The 20,842-nt window shown below is 58.4% G+C and overlaps 1 protein-coding gene across 1 annotated transcript in view; it reads left to right on the forward strand.

The window, feature by feature from the left end:
• Positions 1 to 1,207: 1,207 nt before the first annotated feature.
• Positions 1,208 to 20,842, forward strand: part of ENPEP (glutamyl aminopeptidase) — a 61,564-nt gene continuing 41,929 nt past the window's right edge. Inside the window, 3 exon segments of the mRNA XM_055142349.1 lie at positions 1,208 to 1,927; positions 14,008 to 14,149; positions 16,732 to 16,863. Of these exon segments, the coding sequence (XP_054998324.1) occupies positions 1,335 to 1,927; positions 14,008 to 14,149; positions 16,732 to 16,863 (867 nt within the window). The 5' untranslated portion in view covers positions 1,208 to 1,334.

Consider the following 20,842-nt stretch of genomic DNA (forward strand, 5'->3'; position numbering starts at 1 on the left):
TGAACTGTGAAGCGTCTCTCCAGAGGAGGGAGGCGGTGTGCTGTAGTAATTAAGTCACGGACCTTGGCCTCGGCCCCCTCAGCTGGGCTCACCCCCCCGCCCCCACCCCCACCACTATCACCCAATTCTGACTTTTACTGGCTGTGTATGATCTTGAGCAACTGGCTCCTCAGATTTCAGTCTCCCCGGCTTCGGGAGGGGGGTGTCACGGCAGGGTCCCCGGAGTGTCTGGGGGACTCGGGCGAGAAGCCCGTCTTGTCCTTGCACAGGGCCGGGCACACAGGAACCATCAGCGCACAGCTTCCAGCCACGGCTCCTGCGGCTTAGCATCTCACCACCCCGGAGGGAGTGACACACGCAGACAGACACGGCCCGGACAGACAGACCGACGCTGGCCATGTGCAGCTGCTCCAGCGTGAGCTGCCAAGTCAGGCCTCTCCGGCCCTGCTCCTCTGGCCCTTCAAGTCCATCTCGCCGCCGTCCCTGCCTCGGCCCTGCAGTGCGTTCCCCTTCCGGCTCATTTTCTTCTTGGGTTTCGGACTCCTGCCCCGCGCGGCGGCTGAGTTTTCTCTGCGCCCGCCCCCAGCCCCCCCCACCCCCCCGCCCTTGGCACCCCGTGGCACTCAGGCCCACGCAGGGTTAACCTGGCCATGCTCATCTTTCAGCCAGCTGGGATATCCGGAGGGCCCCAGTGGTCCTGGGACCCAAGTCTCACACGGGGTATCCGACTCCAGGATGTGACTTTGGCCAAAAAGGAACAACAAAAAAAAAGGCAGACTCTTGTGTGTTTACACAGTGTGAGGGGAGAGCGTGTCTGTGGCAAGCAGCTGCCACGGGTGACCGTGGGCCCGGCGGGGGAAGGCGGGCAGCGGCCGGAGGCTGAGCTCCACGGTGGACACCTCTGCCCCGAAGGCTGCTGACAGAGCGTTGGCAAGGGTTCGGCCCCCGCCTGGCTGATAAGCAAAGCCCTGTTTTATATTTAACTCACTCCCGAGGCTGGAGGGGTGTGGTGGGGGGGGCTTGTTTATAAGGGGAGCTGTTGGCTGTGCTCGCTCAGCTCTCCTCCTCCTCCTCCTCCTCCTCCTCCTCCTCCTCCTCCTCCTCCTGCATCCCGGCTCCTCTTCGGGAATCTTTCCCCACTCCCTCGTTTCCTCTTCCAGGGGACGGGAACGGGGAGCGGACGGCTTGCGGCCGAGACGCCGGAAGGCGGCGGGAGAGGGTGTGCGTAGCTCCAGGAACCTCCTTCCCAGCCCCGGGGGCCACGGGGGGACGTGCCCCCCCCGTGAGACAGAGCATTCTCGCACGCGCTGGCAGCGCCACTCGGGGAATCCAGAATGAACCTGGACGAGGAGGCAGAGACCAAGAGGTACTGCATCCGAGGCAAGCACGCGGCCATCATCTGCGGGGTGGTGGTGGCCGTGGGGCTCATCGTGGGCCTCTCCGTGGGCTTGACCCGGAAGACTGACTGCGGGCCCGGCCCCACCAGCGACCCGCCGACCTCCACCGCCGCCCCGCAGGACTCGGGGGTGTGCCCGCCCCTCGATGAGGCGGGCCCGTGGCAGGAGTTCAGGCTCCCGAACTCCGTGCTCCCCCTGCACTACGACCTGGAGGTGCAGCCGCAGCTGCAGGACGACACCTACACGGGCACCGTGAGCATCGCCCTGAACGTGACCCAGACCGTGTCCGCCGTGTGGCTGCACCTGCGCGAGACCAGCATCTCCAAGCTGCCCGAGCTGCGCGGCCCCGTCGGGGAGCCCCTGTCCGTGCAGCGCTGCTTCGAGTACCGCAAGCAGGAGTACCTGGTGGTGCAGCCCGCCGCGACCCTCGGCCCCGCACTCTACACACTCACCCTGAGCTTCGCCGGCCGCCTCAACGGCTCCCTCGTGGGCTTCTACAGGACCACCTACATCGAGAACGGCCAAGTCAAGTAAGTACCGGCCCCGCGGTACCCCTGCCTGCCCCTGCCCGCCCCTGCCCGCGTGCCACCCGGCATCCTTCCACTCTTGCTTTGTTGGGGGGCCACACCTGGCCATGCTCGGGGCTCTCTCCCGGCTCTGTGCTTGGGGCGGACTCCTGGCTCTGTGCTCAGGGCTCACTTCTGGCTATGTACTCAGGGCTCACACCCGGCTCTGTGCTTGGGGCTGACTCCTGCTTCTGTGCTCAGGGCTGACTCCCGGCTCTGTGCTCAGGGCTGACTCCCGGCTATGTGCTCAGGGCTCACTCCCAGCTTTGTGCTCAGGGATCACTCCCAGCTCTGTTCTTAGGAATTTTGCTCCTGGCTCTGTGCTCAGGAATTACTCCTGGCTCTGTGCTCAGGACTCACTCTCGGCTCTGCGCTCAGGGCTGACTCCTGGCGGTGCTCAGGGATTACTCGTGACTTTGTGCTGAAGGATCACTCCTGACAGTGCTCATAGATTTTTCCCCGGCTTTGTGCTCAGGGATCACTCCTGGCAATGTTCATGGCTTACTCCTGGCTCTGTGCAGAAGGATTATTCCTGGCAGTGTTCAGGGCTTACTCCCAGCTCTATGCTCAGGAATCACTCCTGCTGGTGGTCAGGGCTTACTCCTGGCTCAGTGCTCAGGGATCCCTCCTGGCAGTGCTCAGGGAACCGTATAGGATGTCAGGGATCAAACCTGGGTCAGACATGTACAAGGCAAGCACCCTCCATGCTGTGTTCTGTCTAGCCCCATCCCATCCTTTCATTATTTGGCTGGTCTGGTCCTTTATCTAAACTGGGCTTCGGTTCCACTTGCTCCCCGGGGAGCAGAGACCCTCCCTGTTCTCTTTCCAATGTCTGATCTGAGACCCAAAGGTGCTGAGTGAACTGCATGGGGTTCAGCGTGAGGGTGAGTCCTGTATGTCATCAGGAAAGTGGATTGGATACTGCACCCCACTCTGAGTAGTTACGTGAACCAACTGATTTTTTGTGTTGTTTTGTTTGGGGGCCACAGCGGGTGAAGCTCAGGGCTTACTCCTGGCTCTGCACCCTTGGTGGGGCTCGGGGGGGTCAGACGGGATCTGGGGCTGGAACCTGGGTCAGCCTTATCATGCAAGAGGAGCACCTTGCCTGCGGTGCTAGCTCTCCACCCCCATCTCTGGTTTCAAACATGTGCCTTTGGTACACGTCACTGGTGATATTTTTCAGGATCTATGGCAATGGGTATTTTTGGTTCTTTGAACTCCGCTCTGTGATTCTCGGAGCTTGATCCTGGCTCTGGGCTCAGGGATCACTCATTCCTGGCAGGGCACCAGGGAGCATACGGGCTGCCGGGGATTGAATGAAGATCTGCTGCTTGTAAGGCCTTCACCCCCCTGGATCATCCCTCCGGACCCCCAGCACTGATTCTTTTATGTCTGGGGGGAGGTGAGGGGGTTTGGGTCACCCCCGGCAGGTTCAGGGCTTACTCCCAGCTCTGCGCTGAGGGAGTCCCTCCTGGCTGGCTCGAGGGACCATACGGGGTACTGGGGCTTGAACCTGGACCCACCACGTAAGAGGCAAGTGCCCTCCCCCCTCCAGGTTCATGCTCCACCCCCCCCCCATGGCAGTGCTCCTTCCCCGATGAGAATATACCTGACTGTCGTGGCGTCAGTGGACAGCAGTGTAATCTGGCTGCTTCCCCGGAGAAGAGAGACCCCAAACGATGGTGTGAGATCCAGAGACCTGACTTTGCCCCCACCCCCGCCCCAGGAAGCCAGGCGGGACCAGGCCTTTCATGCATAAGTCTGTACAGAAAACTCGGGGTCCACACGTGTGGACAAATGCCAGGAGTCATCCCTGAGCACCGAGATAGGAGTAAGCCCGGCTGCGTGGGCCTGGCCACTCGGTGCTGGAGCCACGCAGGCTGCGCTCGGGGACCTCCAGGGTCGCGCCCAGTGAGGCAGGGGGCTGTGGGGGACATCTGCAGTCCCAAGAGGGCGAGTATCCTCGCAACACGCAGCAGGAAGGCGGAGTCGTGCCGCGTGAAGACGTAGCGAGTGATCGCGCGCCCCCAGCTAGGTGGTGGCTTTGACCCGAACTAAGTTCCTCCTTGCATGCTGAGGGCGAAGCTCAGTGACCTCCTGGGCCCTCGGTCAGGGGTGCCCTCGGGGAGAAAGGTGACAGCTGGCCGGTCCCGGAACTTGAACCGTTTGACCTTTGCCACTGGATTCGCACAGGTGGATGGTGAAGAGAGTTCAGGGTCGGGTCCAGAGCGTGAGCCCGGGGCCAGCGCCCTGCCGAGGCCCCTGTTCCCGCCGGGGAAGGACTCGGGCAGCCCCGGGAGTCCAGGGGCGCACAGACACGCCCCCGGGCGCACAGACACGCCCCCCGGGCGCACAGACACGCCCCCCCGGGCTCACAGACACGCCCCCCGGGCGCACAGACACGCCCCCGGGCGCACAGACACGCCCCCGGGCGCACAGACACGCCCCCCGGGCGCACAGACACGCCCCCCGCACTGCGTGCTGCGTGAGCCAACGGGAAAGAAACGATCCTTAGCAAAATTTAAAAAAAAAATTGGTGGGATCACGCTCCTGTAGACAACATCTGTTTGGGGGAGGTGGCACAGGGTGATGCGGTCTCCAAAACAGTGCTCAGGGCCCCCTGGGCCACTCTCTGGGATCCGTGATCCTACTGTGTTCGCCCGGCCCTGCGATGCTGGGGGCCACAGGGGCTGTGCTGGGCCCCCCCAGAGGGTGTGCGGGACCCCTCCAGTTCTGGGCCCGACCCGGACTACAGCATGTACGAGGCCTGTTGCCTGCCCCGTCTTTGTGACTTGTATTTTAATTTTGTTTTTTTTTTTTAGTATCTGGGTCACCAGCAGTGCTCTGGGCTTACTCCTATCTCTGTGCTCAGGGCTCACTCCTGGCAGTGCTCAGGGGACTATGTAGGGCATCAGGGACCAAAGTGCCCTGCCCACTCTTATGCTCAAGCCTCGGCGATGTGTTCACTTATCACCAATTACAAAGCAGCGCCTTTATTGACTTATGTATTTATTCCTGTTGATAAAAATTACAGATGTCAAAATTATAATGAATTATACAAAGGAAAGAGCAAACGAACTTACAGATAATTTCAACATTCGGCGTCAAAACCTTTTTTTTTTTTTTGCTTTTTGGGTCACACCGGCAATGCACAGGGGTCACTCCTGGCTCATGCACTCAGGAATCACCCCTGGCGGTGCTCAGGGGACCCTATGGGATGCTGGGATTTGAACCCGGGTTGGCCGCGTGCAAGGCAAACGCCCTACCCGCTGTGCTATCACTCCAGCCCCTCGGCGTCAACATCTTAATGTAATTCTAATATTTTTTCTAGATGATCAAAATGATATCCTCTCTCTTTTCTCCCTCTTCTCTCTCGTTCTTTTCCCCTCTCTCTCTTCTCTCTCTCCCTCCCTTCTCTCTCTCCTCTACTTCCCTCTCTCCCTCTCCTTACCTCTCTCTTCTCTTTCTCCCTCTCCCTCCCTCTCCCTCCCTTTCTCTCCCTCCCTCTCTCTCTCACTCTCTCTTCTCTCTCTCCCCCTCTCTTCTCTCCCCCCTCTCTCTCCCCCCTCTTTTCTCCCCCCTCTCTCCCTCCCTCTCTCTTCTCTCTCTCCCTCTACTTCCCTCTCTCTCCCTCTCCTTACCTCTCTCTTCTCTCTTTCTCCCTCTCTGTCCCTCCCTCTCTTTCACTCTCTCCCTCTCTCTCTCCCTCTCTCCTCTCTCTTCTCTCCCCCTCTCTCTCCCTCTCTTCTCTCTCCCTTTCTTCTCTCTCTCTCTCTTTTCCTTCCTTTCCCTCCCTCCCTCCCTCCCTCCCTCCCTCCCTCCCTCTCCTCTCTCTCTCTCTCTCTCTCTCTCTCTCTCTCTCTCTCTCCCACCTCTCCCCCTCCCGTGTTTGAGACATGCCATCCGCCCTGGGTCCCCGCGTCCTCACCCAGGCCTGTGCTCCTGCTTGCCTCACTGTCCCCTCCACAGCCCTGCACTGGCCGCTCCCGTGCTACCCTCCCCGGGGCCGCCTTCTGTCTTGTCCTACAGTGTCCCGAGCACCAACACAGGTGCGTTGTTTCCCCCGAGCCCCTGAGTGACATTGGACAGTGCGGCCTCCCCGGCCCGGCCCGGCCCACGGGACCTCCCCAGGGCCGGGAGGATGAGTTGGTTCTTGGTGCTGGAGCCCAGCGACCTCGGAGGGAGCCTGCAGGGTGCGAAGTGAGGGCATTCTCTCTGCTTCTGTGTCCCGGAGGGGTGGTCTGGGGACCACACCTGGTGATGCTCAGGGCTGACTCCTGGCTCTGTGCTCAGGGCTGACTCCTGGCTCTGTGCTCAGGGCTGACTCCTGGCTCTGTGCTCAGGACTGATTCCCGGCTCTGTGCTCAGGGCTGATTCCCGGCTCTGTGCTCTGGGCTGACTCCTGGCTCTGTGCTCAGGGCTGACTCCCAGCTCTGTGCTCTGGGCTGACTCCTGGCTCTGTGCTCTGGGCTGACTCCCGGCTCTGTGCCAGAGGCCAGAGCAGAGGCAGAAGGGAAGCCAGAGGCCGTTCCAGCCCCCTGCCTGCAGTCCTGTGCCTCCCTAGGGCCGGGACGAGGCTGTGTGGGTGAAGAGGGCGGAATTTCAGAAGCTGCACGTCACATTTGCAGCCTGTGCTCTGTGCCGCGGGGCCTGTGGAAAACCGTTTAGGATTGGAACCTCTGGAATGCTCCCCTCCCACCCCTCTCCCCCTGGTGCTGAGAAGGATTTCCGCTCCTCTTCCCACACCCGCTTCCTCGCTCCCCAGACCTCCGAAGCCTCATTTCTTCTCCTCTCCAAGGTCTAGCGTTTCATCTGCCGCATGTGAACTGCATTTCCCAGACCATCGTCTTCCACGAGTTCTGGTTACACGGGATTAATAATTATTTCCAGAAATAAAAAGAAGGGGAAAAAGAAAGGCAGGAGAGACACTTCATAGTCAGAGTAGCCCGGACAATAACCCTAAGTACAAACGGATGTTTCTCTTGCTTGTTTGCTTGTTTGTTTGTTTCGGTTTCTGGCCCACATCCAGCTGTGCTCAGGGCTGACTCCTGACTCTCTGGGGTCAGTCCTGGCAGGCTCAGGGGGCCATACGGGGTGCCCGGGATCGAACCTGGGTCGGCCACGAGCAAGGCAAGCCCCCTTCCCACTGTTCTATGCTCCAGCCCCATATGTTTCTTAGGTTCTAGCGGTGAGTCTTGGATACAGTAACACCCGTCACCTGTAGTGAGTCTTAGATACAGTAACGCAGTGACTCTTAGATACAGTAACGCCTGTCGTGCCCAGGTGCGGCCCAGCTCTCTGAAGCTGCAGATGGAGCCGTTTCAAGGGTGGCGGGGGTGTCTGGCAGGTCCCCACAAGCAGGGCTGAGTGTCTCCTGCAGCACCGTGTGGGATGGATGGACACAAGGACGTTCCCCTCGGCTCTCCCTGTGGGTGGGGGACGGGCTTCTGTGTCCCTCCTTCTCCGGGGGAGTCGCATCCTGGATGCTGCTTGGACTCCCCCTGGCTCCGTGCTCAGGAGTCATTTGTGGTGGGGCTCCGGGGGCTGCGTGTGCGGCTGCGGGTGGACCCCGGGCTTCCGGCAGCCTCTCGGCCGTTCGAGGCTCTCCCCGGCCCCTCACCTCCATTTTCTCGAGGCAGTTCAGCTCCCACAGCCAGCTCAGCCAGGACGGAGCCCTTGCCCCACTGCCCAGGGAGGGGTGAGCAACCGTCCACTCCCCCAGCTCCTGTGATTTAGGGCAGCGCTTGCCACTGTGCTGGGGGACCAGAGACGGCCAGGGGCGGACAGGAGTCACAATGAGAATTTAAAAGAGGGACAGATGGGTTGTAGCTTGCACTGTCTGGGTTCCCAGCATGGCTAGGATTAATGCAGATTTAAAACACATCACACACACACACACACACACACACACACACACACACACGGTGTTTGGATTTCGATACACAGAGAAAAGTGAGATGGTAAGAGCAAGCACCAAGGGGCTGGAGCGACAGGACAGTGGGGAGAGCGTTTGCATTGCGTGCGGCTGACCCGGGTTCAATCCCCTGGCATCTATGGTCCCCCAGCACGGCCAGGAGTAATTTCCTAGTACAGAGCCCGGAGTAATTTCCTAGTACAGAGCCCGGAGTAACCCTTGAACGTCACCGGGTGTGACGCACCCAACCACACACATAAGAGCAAACACCAAGGAAAGTGGGGGGGGAGGAGATAGTGCAGTGGGTGGACTGTGGGCCTCATCCAACATCACATCGTCCCCAGAACCTCTGGGAGCAGCCCATGAGCACTGCCAGGTGTGCCTGGAAGGGAGGAAGGAGAAAAGGGGAGGGGAGAAAGAAGGAAAGGAGAGAGGGAGGGATGGAGGGAAAGAAGGAGGGAGGGAAGGAGAGAAGAAAGGAAGGTAGAAAGGAAGGAAGGAAGGAAGGAAGGAAGGAAGGAAGGAACAAGAGAGGGAAGAAGGAAGGAGCAATGGAGGGAAGAAGGAAGGGAGGGAGGGAGGAAAGAAGGAAGGAAGAAGAGGGAAGGGAGGAAGGGAGGAAGAAGAGGGAAGGGAGGAGGGAGGAAGGGAGGAGGGAGGGGAGGGAGGTGTAGCACGGGGAGTGTCTGTGGGGGGCTTCCCCTGGAGGGGTGAGGCAGTGAGGACTCTGTAAGGGGAAGCTCGGGGCGGGCAGTGACTGGACAGTGGAGGGAAGAGCTGCCCGCAGGTAGCTGAAAGGAGAGAGCGCGGAGGGCCTGGCCAGGAGGGAGAGGGGGGAGCCTGGCTGCCTCGGGCCGTGGGGGGGGGAGCTGGGGGGCTTCTCAGAGCCGGAGGGGAGGGCTGAGGGGAGGAGGGACGGGCAGGAGGCTGGAGGCAGAGGAGAGCACCGAGCCTGAGGCCTGTGTGACCTCCCGGGGCGGGGTCTGCGCTCACCTCCTGGTTCTGGTTTTGGCCACTGGGGGGGGGGGGGGCGGCGTGCTTGGCCACCCCTGGAGGTGCTGGCCCTGGCCTGTGCCCAGGGGTGACCCCGAGGTGCTCAGGCTCTCCGTGGGGGGTGGGGTGGGGGCCGCCTCCTTTCCCCCTCAGAGGCTTTGTGCTTCCCTTGGTTTGGGAAGGAAACAAGCTGTCCTTGACCTTGAACATCTTCTGCCCAGACTCAAAAGCAGCCTGGAAAATCGAGTTAAGGAACCGGTCCATGCAAGCGCCGCAGAAGCGGGTTGGCGCGGCCTCCCGGAGGGTGCTGGCCGACACTCGGCTGGGTGCTGGACCCTCTCCCCGCTGGGCTCGGCCTGGCCCGCAGCCCAGGGCTCTTGGGTGGGGCGTCCCCGGCCCTGGCTCAGACTCAGCCCAGTAATGAAGCGGCTGGACGGACAGAGGCAGGAGATTGATGGGATAATTAAGTCTGTGTCTGCAGCGCCCGCTTGTTTGTGTTTGAAGGAATCCGGGCCCAGCCGGGGCGTGCGCCCTCGCCTCTGCTGACGGTGCCAGGCCGGACCCTCCGCCCGCGTGACCGCAGGCGCTGCAGGGAAGTCGCGGCACTTGGGGCATAGGAAGGGCCCTGGGGAGAAGGGTCCCCCCCACGGAAAGGCCCCAAGACTCCCAAGGCGGGCGCCCGCCATTCCGCACACTCCCTCAGCACAGGGCAGGCCTGGGGGGGAAGGGAGCAGGCCTGGGTGTTGGCACCCACAGCTGGGGCAGGGCCACACCAGGGACCCGGTGGGATCACTGGGCTCCTCCGCAGGGGGCCATGAGTTGGCACCCCCAACCCCTCTACTGCCCTGGTCAGAGCTTGCTGAGAGGAGGGCGGAGGGACAGAGGGAGGAAGGAAGGAAGGAAGGAAGGAAGGAAGGAAGGAAGGAAGGAAGGGAAGGAAGGAAGGAAGGAAGGAGGAAGGAAGGAAGGGAGGGAGGGAGGGAGGGAGGGAGGGAGGGAGGGAGGGAGGGAAGGATAGAAGAGAAGGAAGGGGGGGCTGGAGTGATAGCACAGAGGGTAGGGTGTTTGTTTGCCTTGCACGCAGCCGACCCAGGTTCGAATCCCAGCATCCCATATGGTCCCCTGAGCACCGCCAGGAGTAATTCCTGAGTGCAGAGCCAGGAGCAACCCCTGTGCATTGCCGGGTGTGACCCAAAAAGCAAAAAAAAAAAAAAAAAAAAGGAAGAGAAGGAAGGGGGGAAGGGAGGGAAGAATAAAGAAAAGAAGGAAGGAAGGAAGGAAGGAAGGAAGGAAGGAAGGAAGGAAGGAAGGAAGGAAGGAAGGAAGGAAGGAAGGGAGGGAGGGAGGGAGGGAGGGAGGGAAGGAGGGAGGTCACTCCTGATGGGGCATGTGGACCACAATTTTGGCACTTCCTGTGAGTAAGAAGGGTGGGTTTCCTTCTCCCTCACTTAGTGTGTCCCAGTCAGTATTTGTGGATTCATAGGGGGTTTGGGTCCCGTGATTCATTGAGTATTTCAGTCCCCCCCAACCACACACACAAGCATACAGGCACACATGCACACACTCACGTGCACACATACACACATGCATACATGCAAACACACATATACATGCACACACTCACACACACGTTTGTATGCACACATACGCACACACATACATACACACACATGCATGCATACCCATGCACACGCATGCACGCGCACACACACACACACACACACACGTCCTGGAGAGCCCCTCCAGTGAGCTTCCGTGTGCTCTGGACTTGCTCCCAGCCCCTGGGAACGCCCGTCCTTTTCTGTTGCTCTGATTCGGGCTCATCACTCCTGGCAGGCTCGGAGGCCCCTACGGGGTCCCGGGGACTAGACGCGGGTGGGCGGTGTGCAGGGCAAACCCTCCCTCCCCCAGCCCCAAGACGCCTTCCTTCTGGCACCGGGGGATGTGGCTGTTGGCCCGAGACAGTCCTGCCGCAGCCCTGGAGCCCCCCAGCCCCCCAGTCCCGGCTCCCTGGGACCCCCGTGGGGGCGCCTGTGTCCTTGGCTCCAAGCTCCTCTGAGTGCCCGGCCCCGCCCAGCAGCACAGCTGGCATGTCTGCACGTGGTGGTGTCTGTCTGTCTGTCCTGTTGCCAAGAGCCTCGGGGACGCACTGTGTTTCTACCCAGCTGCAGTTACGCCCGTGCCGGGGTGCTCGCCTCCCCTGCGCCCTGCACTGATACGTCACTTTCTTTCCCAGTACTGGGTACTTCGCTTTCCAGTACCCTTTGGGTTTGTTTGGGGGCCACGTCAGCACTGCACAGGGCTTACTCCCAGCTCTGTGCTCCAGGATTTCTCCTGGCGGACCGTGATTTCTTGGGGGACTGTATGGAGTGCCGGGGATTGAACCTGAGCCGACTGCCCGCTGGGCTCTGCTTTGGCCCGAGAGCTCAGTGCTCGCTGTTATTTTTAGGTGCGCCTTATTTATTTATTTAAAATGCACGCATCCACTGGCCACCGGTGAGTGGGTTTTGACAAGAGCCCTCATCCTTGTTATCTGTACCTCTCTCAGGCACAGCCTGTTTGTTTTCCTGACATTCCAGAGATTTCCCTCCCCTAGGCAACATTCACCGCAAGGATAACCATCTTTCTGGTTACATTTTTACTAGAGTAAATTAACAGATTAATTATTTTCTTGAATTTTTTTTAAGAAAGTAATTTTCATGTCTCAGGGTTATTATTTTTATTACTATTATTATTTGCTTTATGGGTCACACACGGCGATGCTCAGGGTTATTTCTGGCTCTGCACTCAGGAATTACTCCTGGCGGTGCTCAGGGGACCATATGGGATGCTGGGAATCGGACCCGGGTCAGCCGTGTACAAGGCAAACGCCCTACCCACTGTGCTATAGCTCCAGCCCCTGGATTATTATATTTTTTTAAAGAAAATTTTGAGGGGCCAGAGAGATGGTACAGTGGTTAGAGCGCTTTTCTTGTATGAGACTGACCCTGCTTCGATCCCCAGCATGCCCCATGTGCCCCCGAAATGTGCCAGGAGTAATCACTGAACTTAGAGCCCTGAGTGCCAGTGGGTGTGGACCCCAAGAAAACAGAAAGAAGGAAGGGAGGGAGGGAGCGAGCTTGAAGAGTTATACTTTCTTGTAGTTGGGTCTTGCCCTATAGCCTGTTACATTCATAGCACATCCCTGAGGAAGTGGAGACTCACCTCGGCCCTGCCAGGCTTGCTGGAGCCCCCAGCGCCCAGCTGGCCCAGTTCCTCAGCCCCTTCCTTTCAGCCATGCTGGATGCGTCTTGCTCTCGTCTTTAAAGACCTTCCTTAGGGGCTGGAGCGACAGCACAGCGAGTAGGGGCATTTGCCCTGCATGTGGCAGATCCGGGTTCGATTCCCAGCATCCCATATGGTTCCCCAAGCACTGCCAGGCATAATTCCTGAGTGTATGAGCCAGGAGTAACCCCTGTGCATCACTGGGTGTGACCCAAAAAGCAAGTAACAATAATAAAATAAAATTATTAATATTTTATTAATAATAATAAAATAAAACAATGACCTTTCGACATGGGCTGGAGTGATAGTACGGTGTGTTGGAGGTACACCTGGCATGCAGCCAGCCAGGGTTCAATTCCCAGCACCCCACATGGTCCCCCTAGACCTGGCCAGTGTGATCCCTGAGTGCAGAGCTGGGAGTAAGTCCTGAGCTTCCCTGAGCATCACGCCAAATAAATACATAAAGAGCTGAAGACACGAGCGTTTTCTACCTTTCTCCACAGTAGGACTCACCTGTTGGTAAAGGGCGTATCGCTGTGAACTTTGAGTAACTGTTGAGGTAGCGCTTTCGCATTCAGTGATGAAAATGTCAAATTGCCGAGGCCAGCGCGACCATACGGCTGGGAGGGCGCTTGCCTTGCACGCAGCCAACCCAGGTTTGATCCCCGGCATCCCATACGGTCCCCTGAGCACCGTGCGGAGTAATTCCTGAGTGCAGAGCCAGGTGTTCATGGCCACGTATGACCCAAAAAGACAAAAAAAGAAAAAAGAAAAAAGAAACTGAAATGTGCCGCAACTGAAACCAGAATGAGCCTTGAATAAAGCGGAATATTCGGGCTCTGGAAGCTGCGTCCCTGCCAGCGGGGGCCGTAAACCCGGTCAGAGTTCACTCCCGGGAGGGGCCTCGGCTCCATCTGTGCGGGGCAATAAAATGAGGGAGTCAGTGAGGAAGAGGAAGGCGGCGACGCTGGACTCTGCCCCTCTGCTGTGACAGACCAGGCGCTGTCCCACCAAGGCGGTGGCAGCCAGCCCGGAGCCGTGCCCCCCCACCCCCCCCGCCACTCCCGTTTGCTGAGCTCCCGGGCACCCGGGGGGTGCTCACAGCCAGATTTCTTTTTGCTCACCTGCACTTTAGATTTTTTTATTTTGGTCTCGGAAACAAGCGAAGCCGTATCATCATCGTGACATTTGAAGCGGTCTCTGGCTTTCGTTTCTTTGTTAACCTCGGAGAGACTCATGTGGGAGTTAATTTTTAAAAAGCAGTCGTGGGGCTGGAGCGATAGCACAGCGGGGAGGGCGTTTGCCTTGCACGCAGCCGACCCGGGTTCGATTCCCAGCATCCCATAGGGTACCCTGAGCACCGCCAGGAGTAATTCCTGAGTGCAGAGCCAGGAGTAACCCCTGTGCATCGCCAGGTGTGACCCAAAAAGCAAATAAATAAATAAATAAATAAAAACAAAAGCAGTCGTGATGAAAATTAATTTTTTTTTTAAAAAAGCAAACAATAAAGGGGACAAAAAAGGCGAAGAAAAAAGGCAAAGAAAAGCACGTGTTGGGGCCCTGGGCTGACTCAGGGCTGGGCCACGCGCGCAGAAGCCCCGGCTCTGAATCAGGCCCCGCGGCCCCCCGAGCACAGCCGGGAGCCGCCACTGACCCCCCAAAACCAAGGAGGAGAGAGAAGCCATCCCAGGAGTGGGGGGAGGAGCGAGCCTGGTGTGTGTGAGGCCCCGTGTTCTGGCCCCCTCCCCCGGCCCCCCGCCCTGTGACCCCCCCCACCGTCACGCTGTCCAGCCCCCATGGCCCCACTGATCTCCTTCCGCTGGGACCAAGGGACACGGCCCCGTGCATTGGTGTCTTTGTGCTTGTCTCCAAGGAGCATCGCGGCCACAGACCACGAGCCGACGGATGCCAGGAAATCCTTCCCGTGCTTTGACGAGCCCAACAAGAAGGCCACGTACAACATCACCATCGTCCACCCCAGCGACTACTGGGCCCTGTCCAACATGCCCGTGCTGGTGAGCCCTTCCCCTTCCTGCCCACGCACAGGCCTGGTTGTCAGCTGGGGGTCAGCAGCCCAGTGCGCCCCCCAGAAATCTGCTGAATTCTACTGTTCCTCGCACTCCAGTGCTCAGGGTAGAGCCTTGAAAGGGTTCCCAGGGCCCCGGGGGGGGGGTCCCTTTGCACTGACTCCTCCCAGCCTCTCAGCTGAGATGCCACGGCTGTGGCCTAATGCCCCCTCGGCCTGGTCTGAGCAGCAGAACCCCGGAGCCTCTGGGCTCGGCTCCGCCCCGGACAGAGACCTCCCCGCTGGTCACACAGGAATGTCTGACCCATGAACGATGGGGCCTCGGCTCTCTGCGTCACGGCCCCGTGCAGACAGACCTCGCTTCAGGGCAGACCCCCCCACAAAAAGTCATCGCTTAACTCGAGGGCTGTGGCGGGCACCCCTGGGAGCACTGCACCCACGGGTGTCTGGTGGGTGAGGAGAACTCGCTCAGTGCTGAAGGGGGAAGGAGGGCGGACTCAGTTCCGGTCGCTCAGTTCCTGACGAGCGACGTCGGGCTCGTCTGGCCTCTGCTCTTCCCATCCCGTCACGCGCGCTGTCCTCACCAAGGTGACATTGCCTCCAGGGGAGGTTGTTGGCGAGTTGGCATTCGGCACGCCGAGGGCCAGTCTTGTCTTTAGGACGGCGCCGCTCCCGTCCGAGGGACAACCTGTCCAAATCACAGCTCCCTCCCCGCTCCTCTGCCCCTGCCTGCTTGGTGTTGGGGCCACTGCATGGGGCTGACTCCCGCCTCTGCCGTCGGGGTCACTCCTGGGGGACTTGAGGGACCCTACGGGGCACCGGGATTGAACCTGGCTCAGCCGGGCGCGAGGCAAGAGCGCTAAGTACCACTCTAGACTCCGGGTCCTTATCTGCTCTCTGGAGCCGCATCCTTGAAACCCTTTGAGCCAAACATTCCTCCCTAACACGCAGCAGCAAGAAGAAAACAGGGCCAGAGAAATAGCACAACAGACAAGGCATTTGCCTTGCATGCAGCTGGAGTGGACCCATGTTCCATCCGTGTTTTGGTCCCAAAAACCCACCAGGAGTAAACCCTGAGCACTGTCCGGTGTGGCCCAGAACCCCAAGGGTGGGGGGCAGAGAAAAAGAAAAGAGAAGAAAAGAAAGGAAAGGAAAGGAAAGGAAAGGAAAGGAAAGGAAAGGAAAGGAAAGGAAAGGAAAGGAAAGGAAAGGAAAGGAAAGGAAAGGAAAGGAAAGGAAAGAAAAGGAAAGGAAAGAAAAGGGGCTGGAGCGATAGCACAGCAGGTAGGGCATTTGTCTTGCACGCACCCGACCCGGGTTTGATTCCCAGCATCCCATAGGGTCCCCTGAGCACCACCAGGGGTGATTCCTAAGTGCAGAGCCAGGCGTAACCCCTGTGTATCGCTGGGTGTGACCCCCCCCCCAAAAAAAAGAAAAGAAAAGCTTAAGAAGTTTAGTTAAAAGCTCACACCGGGGGCTGGAGCGATAGCACAGCGGGTAGGGCGTTTGCCTTGCACGCGGCCGACCCGGGTTCGATTCCCAGCATCCCATATGGTCCCCTGAGCACCGCCAGGGGTAATTCCTGAGTGCAGAACCAGGAGTAACTCTTGTGCATCGCCGGGTGTGACCCAAAAAGCAAAAAAAAAAAAAAAAAAAAAAAGCTCACACCGTCCCCATCCATGCCTTGAGAGCGCTTTTATCCCACTGGTTTCTTCCGGCCTCTGAGGGGTCTGGAGAAAGAAGAGGGTCTGGAGAGAGAGGTGCAGGTGGGGTGCTGGTCTCAAGCAAAAGCCCTGCCTCCATAGGAGCTTCTTCCCCAGCTTCTTCTTCTTCTTTTTTTTTTTCTCTTTTTGGGTCACACCCAGCAATGCACAGGGGTTACTCCTGGCTCTGCACTCAGGAATCACTCCTGGCAGTGCTCAGGGGACCCTATGGGATGCTGGGAATCGAACCTGGGTCAGCCACGTGCAAGGAAAATGCCCTCCCCGCTGTGCTATCGCTCCAGCCCCTTCCCCAGCTTCTAACGCCGGCCCCAGCAGGGCGTGAAGCTGCCCTCCTGCCCCCAGCCGGCCCGTTCCCTCTTCCAGCCCAGCCTCTTCGACCATGTCCTGTGAGCTCGAGGGTCCACAGGAGGTTTGTTGGTCCCCCTGTGCAGGAGCGGGATGGAGGGCGGCAGAGCCCACGGCTGCAGCAGCCCCAGGAACGTGCCCCCCCTGCCCCCGCTGCTATCCTTGCGGTCTACAGGGGCTGAAATGCTGAAACACGAAATACGTGGCCGAAATACTTGGGCTGCCATATTGACTCATGGAGGGCCAGGACCTGTGGCTGTCAGTGTGGACAGACGGACAGACAGACGGGTCAGAGGCTGGCCCAGGCTGTGCCGGCAGACCCTGCTGTGGGCCTCCCCGTGCCCCCTGCCCTGCCACAGTGCCACCAGCAGGAGAAGCCTTGATTTCCCCCACCCCCCGCCCCTGCCCCCGTGTCCCCTTCTCCCTCCGGAGGAGCCTGGGTTTCTGCTCTTTTATGCCCAGAGCTTTCAAGAAGTTGACCAGCGTCTGCTGTTCCCAACAGAGCTCCGAGAAGCTGGGCAACGGGTGGAACCGGACGAAGTTCATGAAGTCCGTCCCCATGAGCACGTACCTGGTCTGCTTCGCCGTGCACCAGTTCACCTCCGTCAGCAGGACGTCCAAGCGGGGCATCCCGGTGAGTTCCTGACCATGTCTTCATGTCGCTTGGTTGGTTTTGCTTTTGGAGACACCCCTGGCGATGCTCAGGGGTTGCTCCTGGTTCTGCACTCAAGGAATGACTCCTGGCGGTGCTCGGGGGACCATATGGATGCCGGGGATGGAACCCGGGTCAACTGCCTGCGAGGTCAGTGCCCTCCCCGCTGTGCTCTCACTCCAGCCCCTTTCACTGTGTTAACCTGTGGCCCACACGAACCTCTGGAGCTTCTTCAGCGGGGTACGAGGGCTTTCGTTTGTTCGTTCGCTTTGCTCATTTTTCGCACAGCCAACTCGAACAGCCCCCTCATCCCCAGGGTCTGTGCGCTGATGACATGCCAAGCCAGACAGGAAAATGCCAGCCGGGCTGGGGCCACCTGGGCCCACGCCAGGTGCTGGGGCCACCAGGGACGCACCTGCAGTGTCTGGGGTCCATGTGAGGCCAGGGTGGGGTGGTCAGCAGGACTCAGGGCTGCTCCTTAACCCCCCTGCTGTCTGCATACCCTGGCCTGGAATTCTCTCACGGGGAAAGTTCCAGCGAGCGCCACGGCACAGGCTGGCTGAGCCCCTCGGGCAGGCCGAGCAAAGGCCCTGTGTCGGGGTGGGGTCCGGCACAAAGGACACTACGGGGCAGGGACAGCCAAGTGCCCGGAAGTCTCTCCCACTGTACCTGCATGGGCTTCACGACAGGGCGATGACCACGTGTCCAAAGCGCGTCGTCCAGCTGTGAGAAGTTGTACATACGCTTATGTTTGAACCAAGGTGTACTGTTCAATACTTTCCTTTAAGAAAACAAAAAAAAATAACTGGGGGGTCAGAGTGTGGGTATGTGACGCGTGTGTTCAGTGGCCAAGAGTCACTTCCCCAGCAGAGACGAAGAGACGGGGGGCCACAGACTGATGGTCAGAGGGGCCCGCTGGGTGCAGGGCTGCTCGCACCCTACAGCACCTCTGAGGGGCTGGGGTGTGGGGCTGCACGCAGGTGCGGCTGGTCACTCACAGAGGGAAAGCGTTTCCGGGGAGGCAGTTCTCTGGGGGGATTAGCTCGGGAGACCCTCTGCCTCCCGGGGACGTCTGTGTTGCTTCTCTCTCTCCCTTAGCTGCACATGCCAAACAGTCACATCTACGTCGTATTAGTATTAACGCTTGCAGTTGTTTGGATAAGCACAGCAGGAGGTGGAGATTCCAAAACTTAGTTCTCTGGGCTCGGGAGGGCAAGCAAGGCCTTTACCGTAAATCCCAGACTAAGGCCTCAGGCCGGTCCAGCTTGTCCTGCCCCGTGAGGGTCCTGTCCCTTAAGTCACAGGTGCATGACGCGTGCATTTGGTGACTGAGAACTGTCTCCCCAGGGGAAGATAAAGAGATGGGGGGCCACAGATGGAGGGTCAAATTGGCCCATTTATGCTTGCACCAAGACCATACTTTCATGTTTTCTAGATTGTCCCATTTCGGGGTGGCTTTGCTGCTCGCCCCAGGTCCATCCCAGTCCCACGGCAAGACCTCCCTTTTGGGGTCTTAGGAGCTACAGCAACTGGAGCCGGAGCCAAGTCATTATGACGACGCCCATCACGATTAGATTCCTTTCAGAGTCAGTCGGTTCCTCCTACCAGGAGCACGGCATTGACGATCCTTCTGTGTTCAAGCAAAGAACGTTGCTCTGTAGCAAAATATGAAAAGGCTCCAGGGGAAATGGGAGAGCAAGTAATTCGCTTCAAATACAAAGCCCGGAGTCACCAGAAGTTATGACTCATAAGTAGCCGAGACTGACTTGGGGGCTGTAAAGTACACAGGACAGGTTAAAGGTAAACTCGGGGAATCCGGGGTGCTTGCCAGAGCACTGTAAGTGTCTCTGGGAGGAAGAAAGGGGCAATTCGCTGATGAAGCCCCAACACTCAGGGTTAGTACCCAACAAGCCCAGTGCCCTTGGTGGCTAGCGAGCTTCTGGAGGCGGCGTGTGTGGAGACCGTGTATGGTGTGAGGAGATTCTGTTTCGCCCCGCGGTCACTTCCTGTGTATGAAGAGCAGTGAGGGTCTGTCAGAGACATGGCTTTTATACCATCTCGACCCACCCAAAGACCCCATGCCGTTTTATTAGGCTTTTTTAAAAAATGGGGGTGGGGCAGAGGAAAAACAGGGCTAGGTAATTGCTGAGACCTGTGTTCTTAATTGTCGCCTTAAGAAAACTTAGCGGAGATTAGCAGTTGAACCGTTCATCGTGTTTAGATGTCCTTGTAGCGCCATGAGAAAAAAAAATTAGTTTGAAGGACCCAATTCTAAAATTTGTTCAGGGGCTGGAGTGATAGGACAGAGGGGAGGGCATTTGCCTTGCACGTGGCTGACCCAGGTTCAATCCCTGGCACCCTGTATGTCCCCCTCAAGCACCGCCAGGAGAAATTCCTGAGTGTAGAGCCAGGAGTAACCCCTGAGCATTGCTGGGAGTGACCCAAAAAGCAAAACAAAACAAAATAAAATTTGTTCAGGAAAAATATGGGTTGGAGTACAGTGGGTAGGGCGTTTGCTTTGCACGCGGCCGACCTGGGTTTGATTCTTCCACCCCTCTCGGAGAGCCGGGTAAGCTACCGAGAGTATCCCGCCCCGCACGCCAGAGCCTGGCAAACTACCCGTGATGTATTCGATATGCCAAAAACAGTAACAACAAGTTTCACAACGAAGACGTTACTGGTGCCCGCTCGAGCAAATAGATGAACAAAGGGAGGACAGTGTTTGTTACAGTGTTACAGGAAAAACAAAATAGCACATTCAGAAGACTTCTAGCTCTTTGTATTTCCTTTTTTTTTTTTTTTTTTTTTGGTTTTTGGGTCACACCCAGCAATGCTCAGGGGTTACTCCTGGCTCTGCACTCAGAAATCACCCCTGGCGGTGCTCGGAGGACCGTATGGGATGCTGGGAATTGAACTCGGGTCGGCCGTGTGCAAGGCAAACGCCCTACCCGCTGTGCTATCGCTCTAGCCCCTCTTTGTGTTTCCTTACTGAACATTATTGCATCCTCTGCTCCAGTCCCGGAAGGACAGAAGATAAAAAAAAATGAAAGAGTAACTCGAAGAGTTACTTAGAGTAGTTTAGCAAAAAAAAAAAAAAAAAAAAAAGTAAAAAAAAAAACCCAAAAAAACAAGGCCAGCAGTTGATTTTTTCTTGAAACTCATTGGCCAGAAATCCAGTCCTGAGGCCTTTTGCAGGTTTCCGTGATTGGCGAGGGTTTCTCAAGTGAGCACAATCACTGAATCCCATCCTAGGAAAACACACCCAGAAATCCCCACGCGGGGTCCCGGGAGATGACTCGGGACGGCAAGCCTGGCCGGGGCCCCTGAGCACCTCTGGGGAGCTCCCACTCCCTCCCCCAGACGACCCCCGACAGCAGCACAGCAGCCCACCCCGAGCGAACAGTCCGGACACTCGGGGTCTTTCAGGTCCTGGGGTCCAACTCTCAAATCATCAAAATGGGATCGTGCTGCCCCTGTAGCCGTCAGCCACAACTCCCCGGTCTCCGGGTCGTGCGCAGCGTCTAAAGCAGCTCACGGTGGATGCTCTGGGCATCACCGCGCCAGTAATCTCTATTCTGGGGTCACCACTGGACCCGGAGTCACTTAGCTTCATGGGGAATGCCCCGTGCTCCCCACAGAAAGGGGAGGGGAATGAAGAAGAAGAGAGAAAAGGGTGGCAGAGAGCCCAAGGGGCACTGAGGCAGCTCAGAGCACTGTCTCATGAGCATCTGATCCTGGCAGAGCCGAAATCTGAGGTGCCCAGGCCAGAGAGACAGTGCAGGGTCGAGGCACCGGCCTTGGTTTGATCCCCAGCACCCCATGTCCCCCTCGCCGCCCCCCTCCCCTGAGCACCACCAAGAGCCATCCCTGAGGCAAGAGAAAGCCCCGAGCACTGTCCATCCTCCTCCTTTTCCAGTGCTCGTCCTGGCCACAGGCTGAGCACCACATCCAGCCCCGCTGC

This window comes from Sorex araneus, chromosome 6, assembly GCF_027595985.1.
Source record: "Sorex araneus isolate mSorAra2 chromosome 6, mSorAra2.pri, whole genome shotgun sequence".
NCBI lineage: Eukaryota > Metazoa > Chordata > Mammalia > Eulipotyphla > Soricidae > Sorex > Sorex araneus.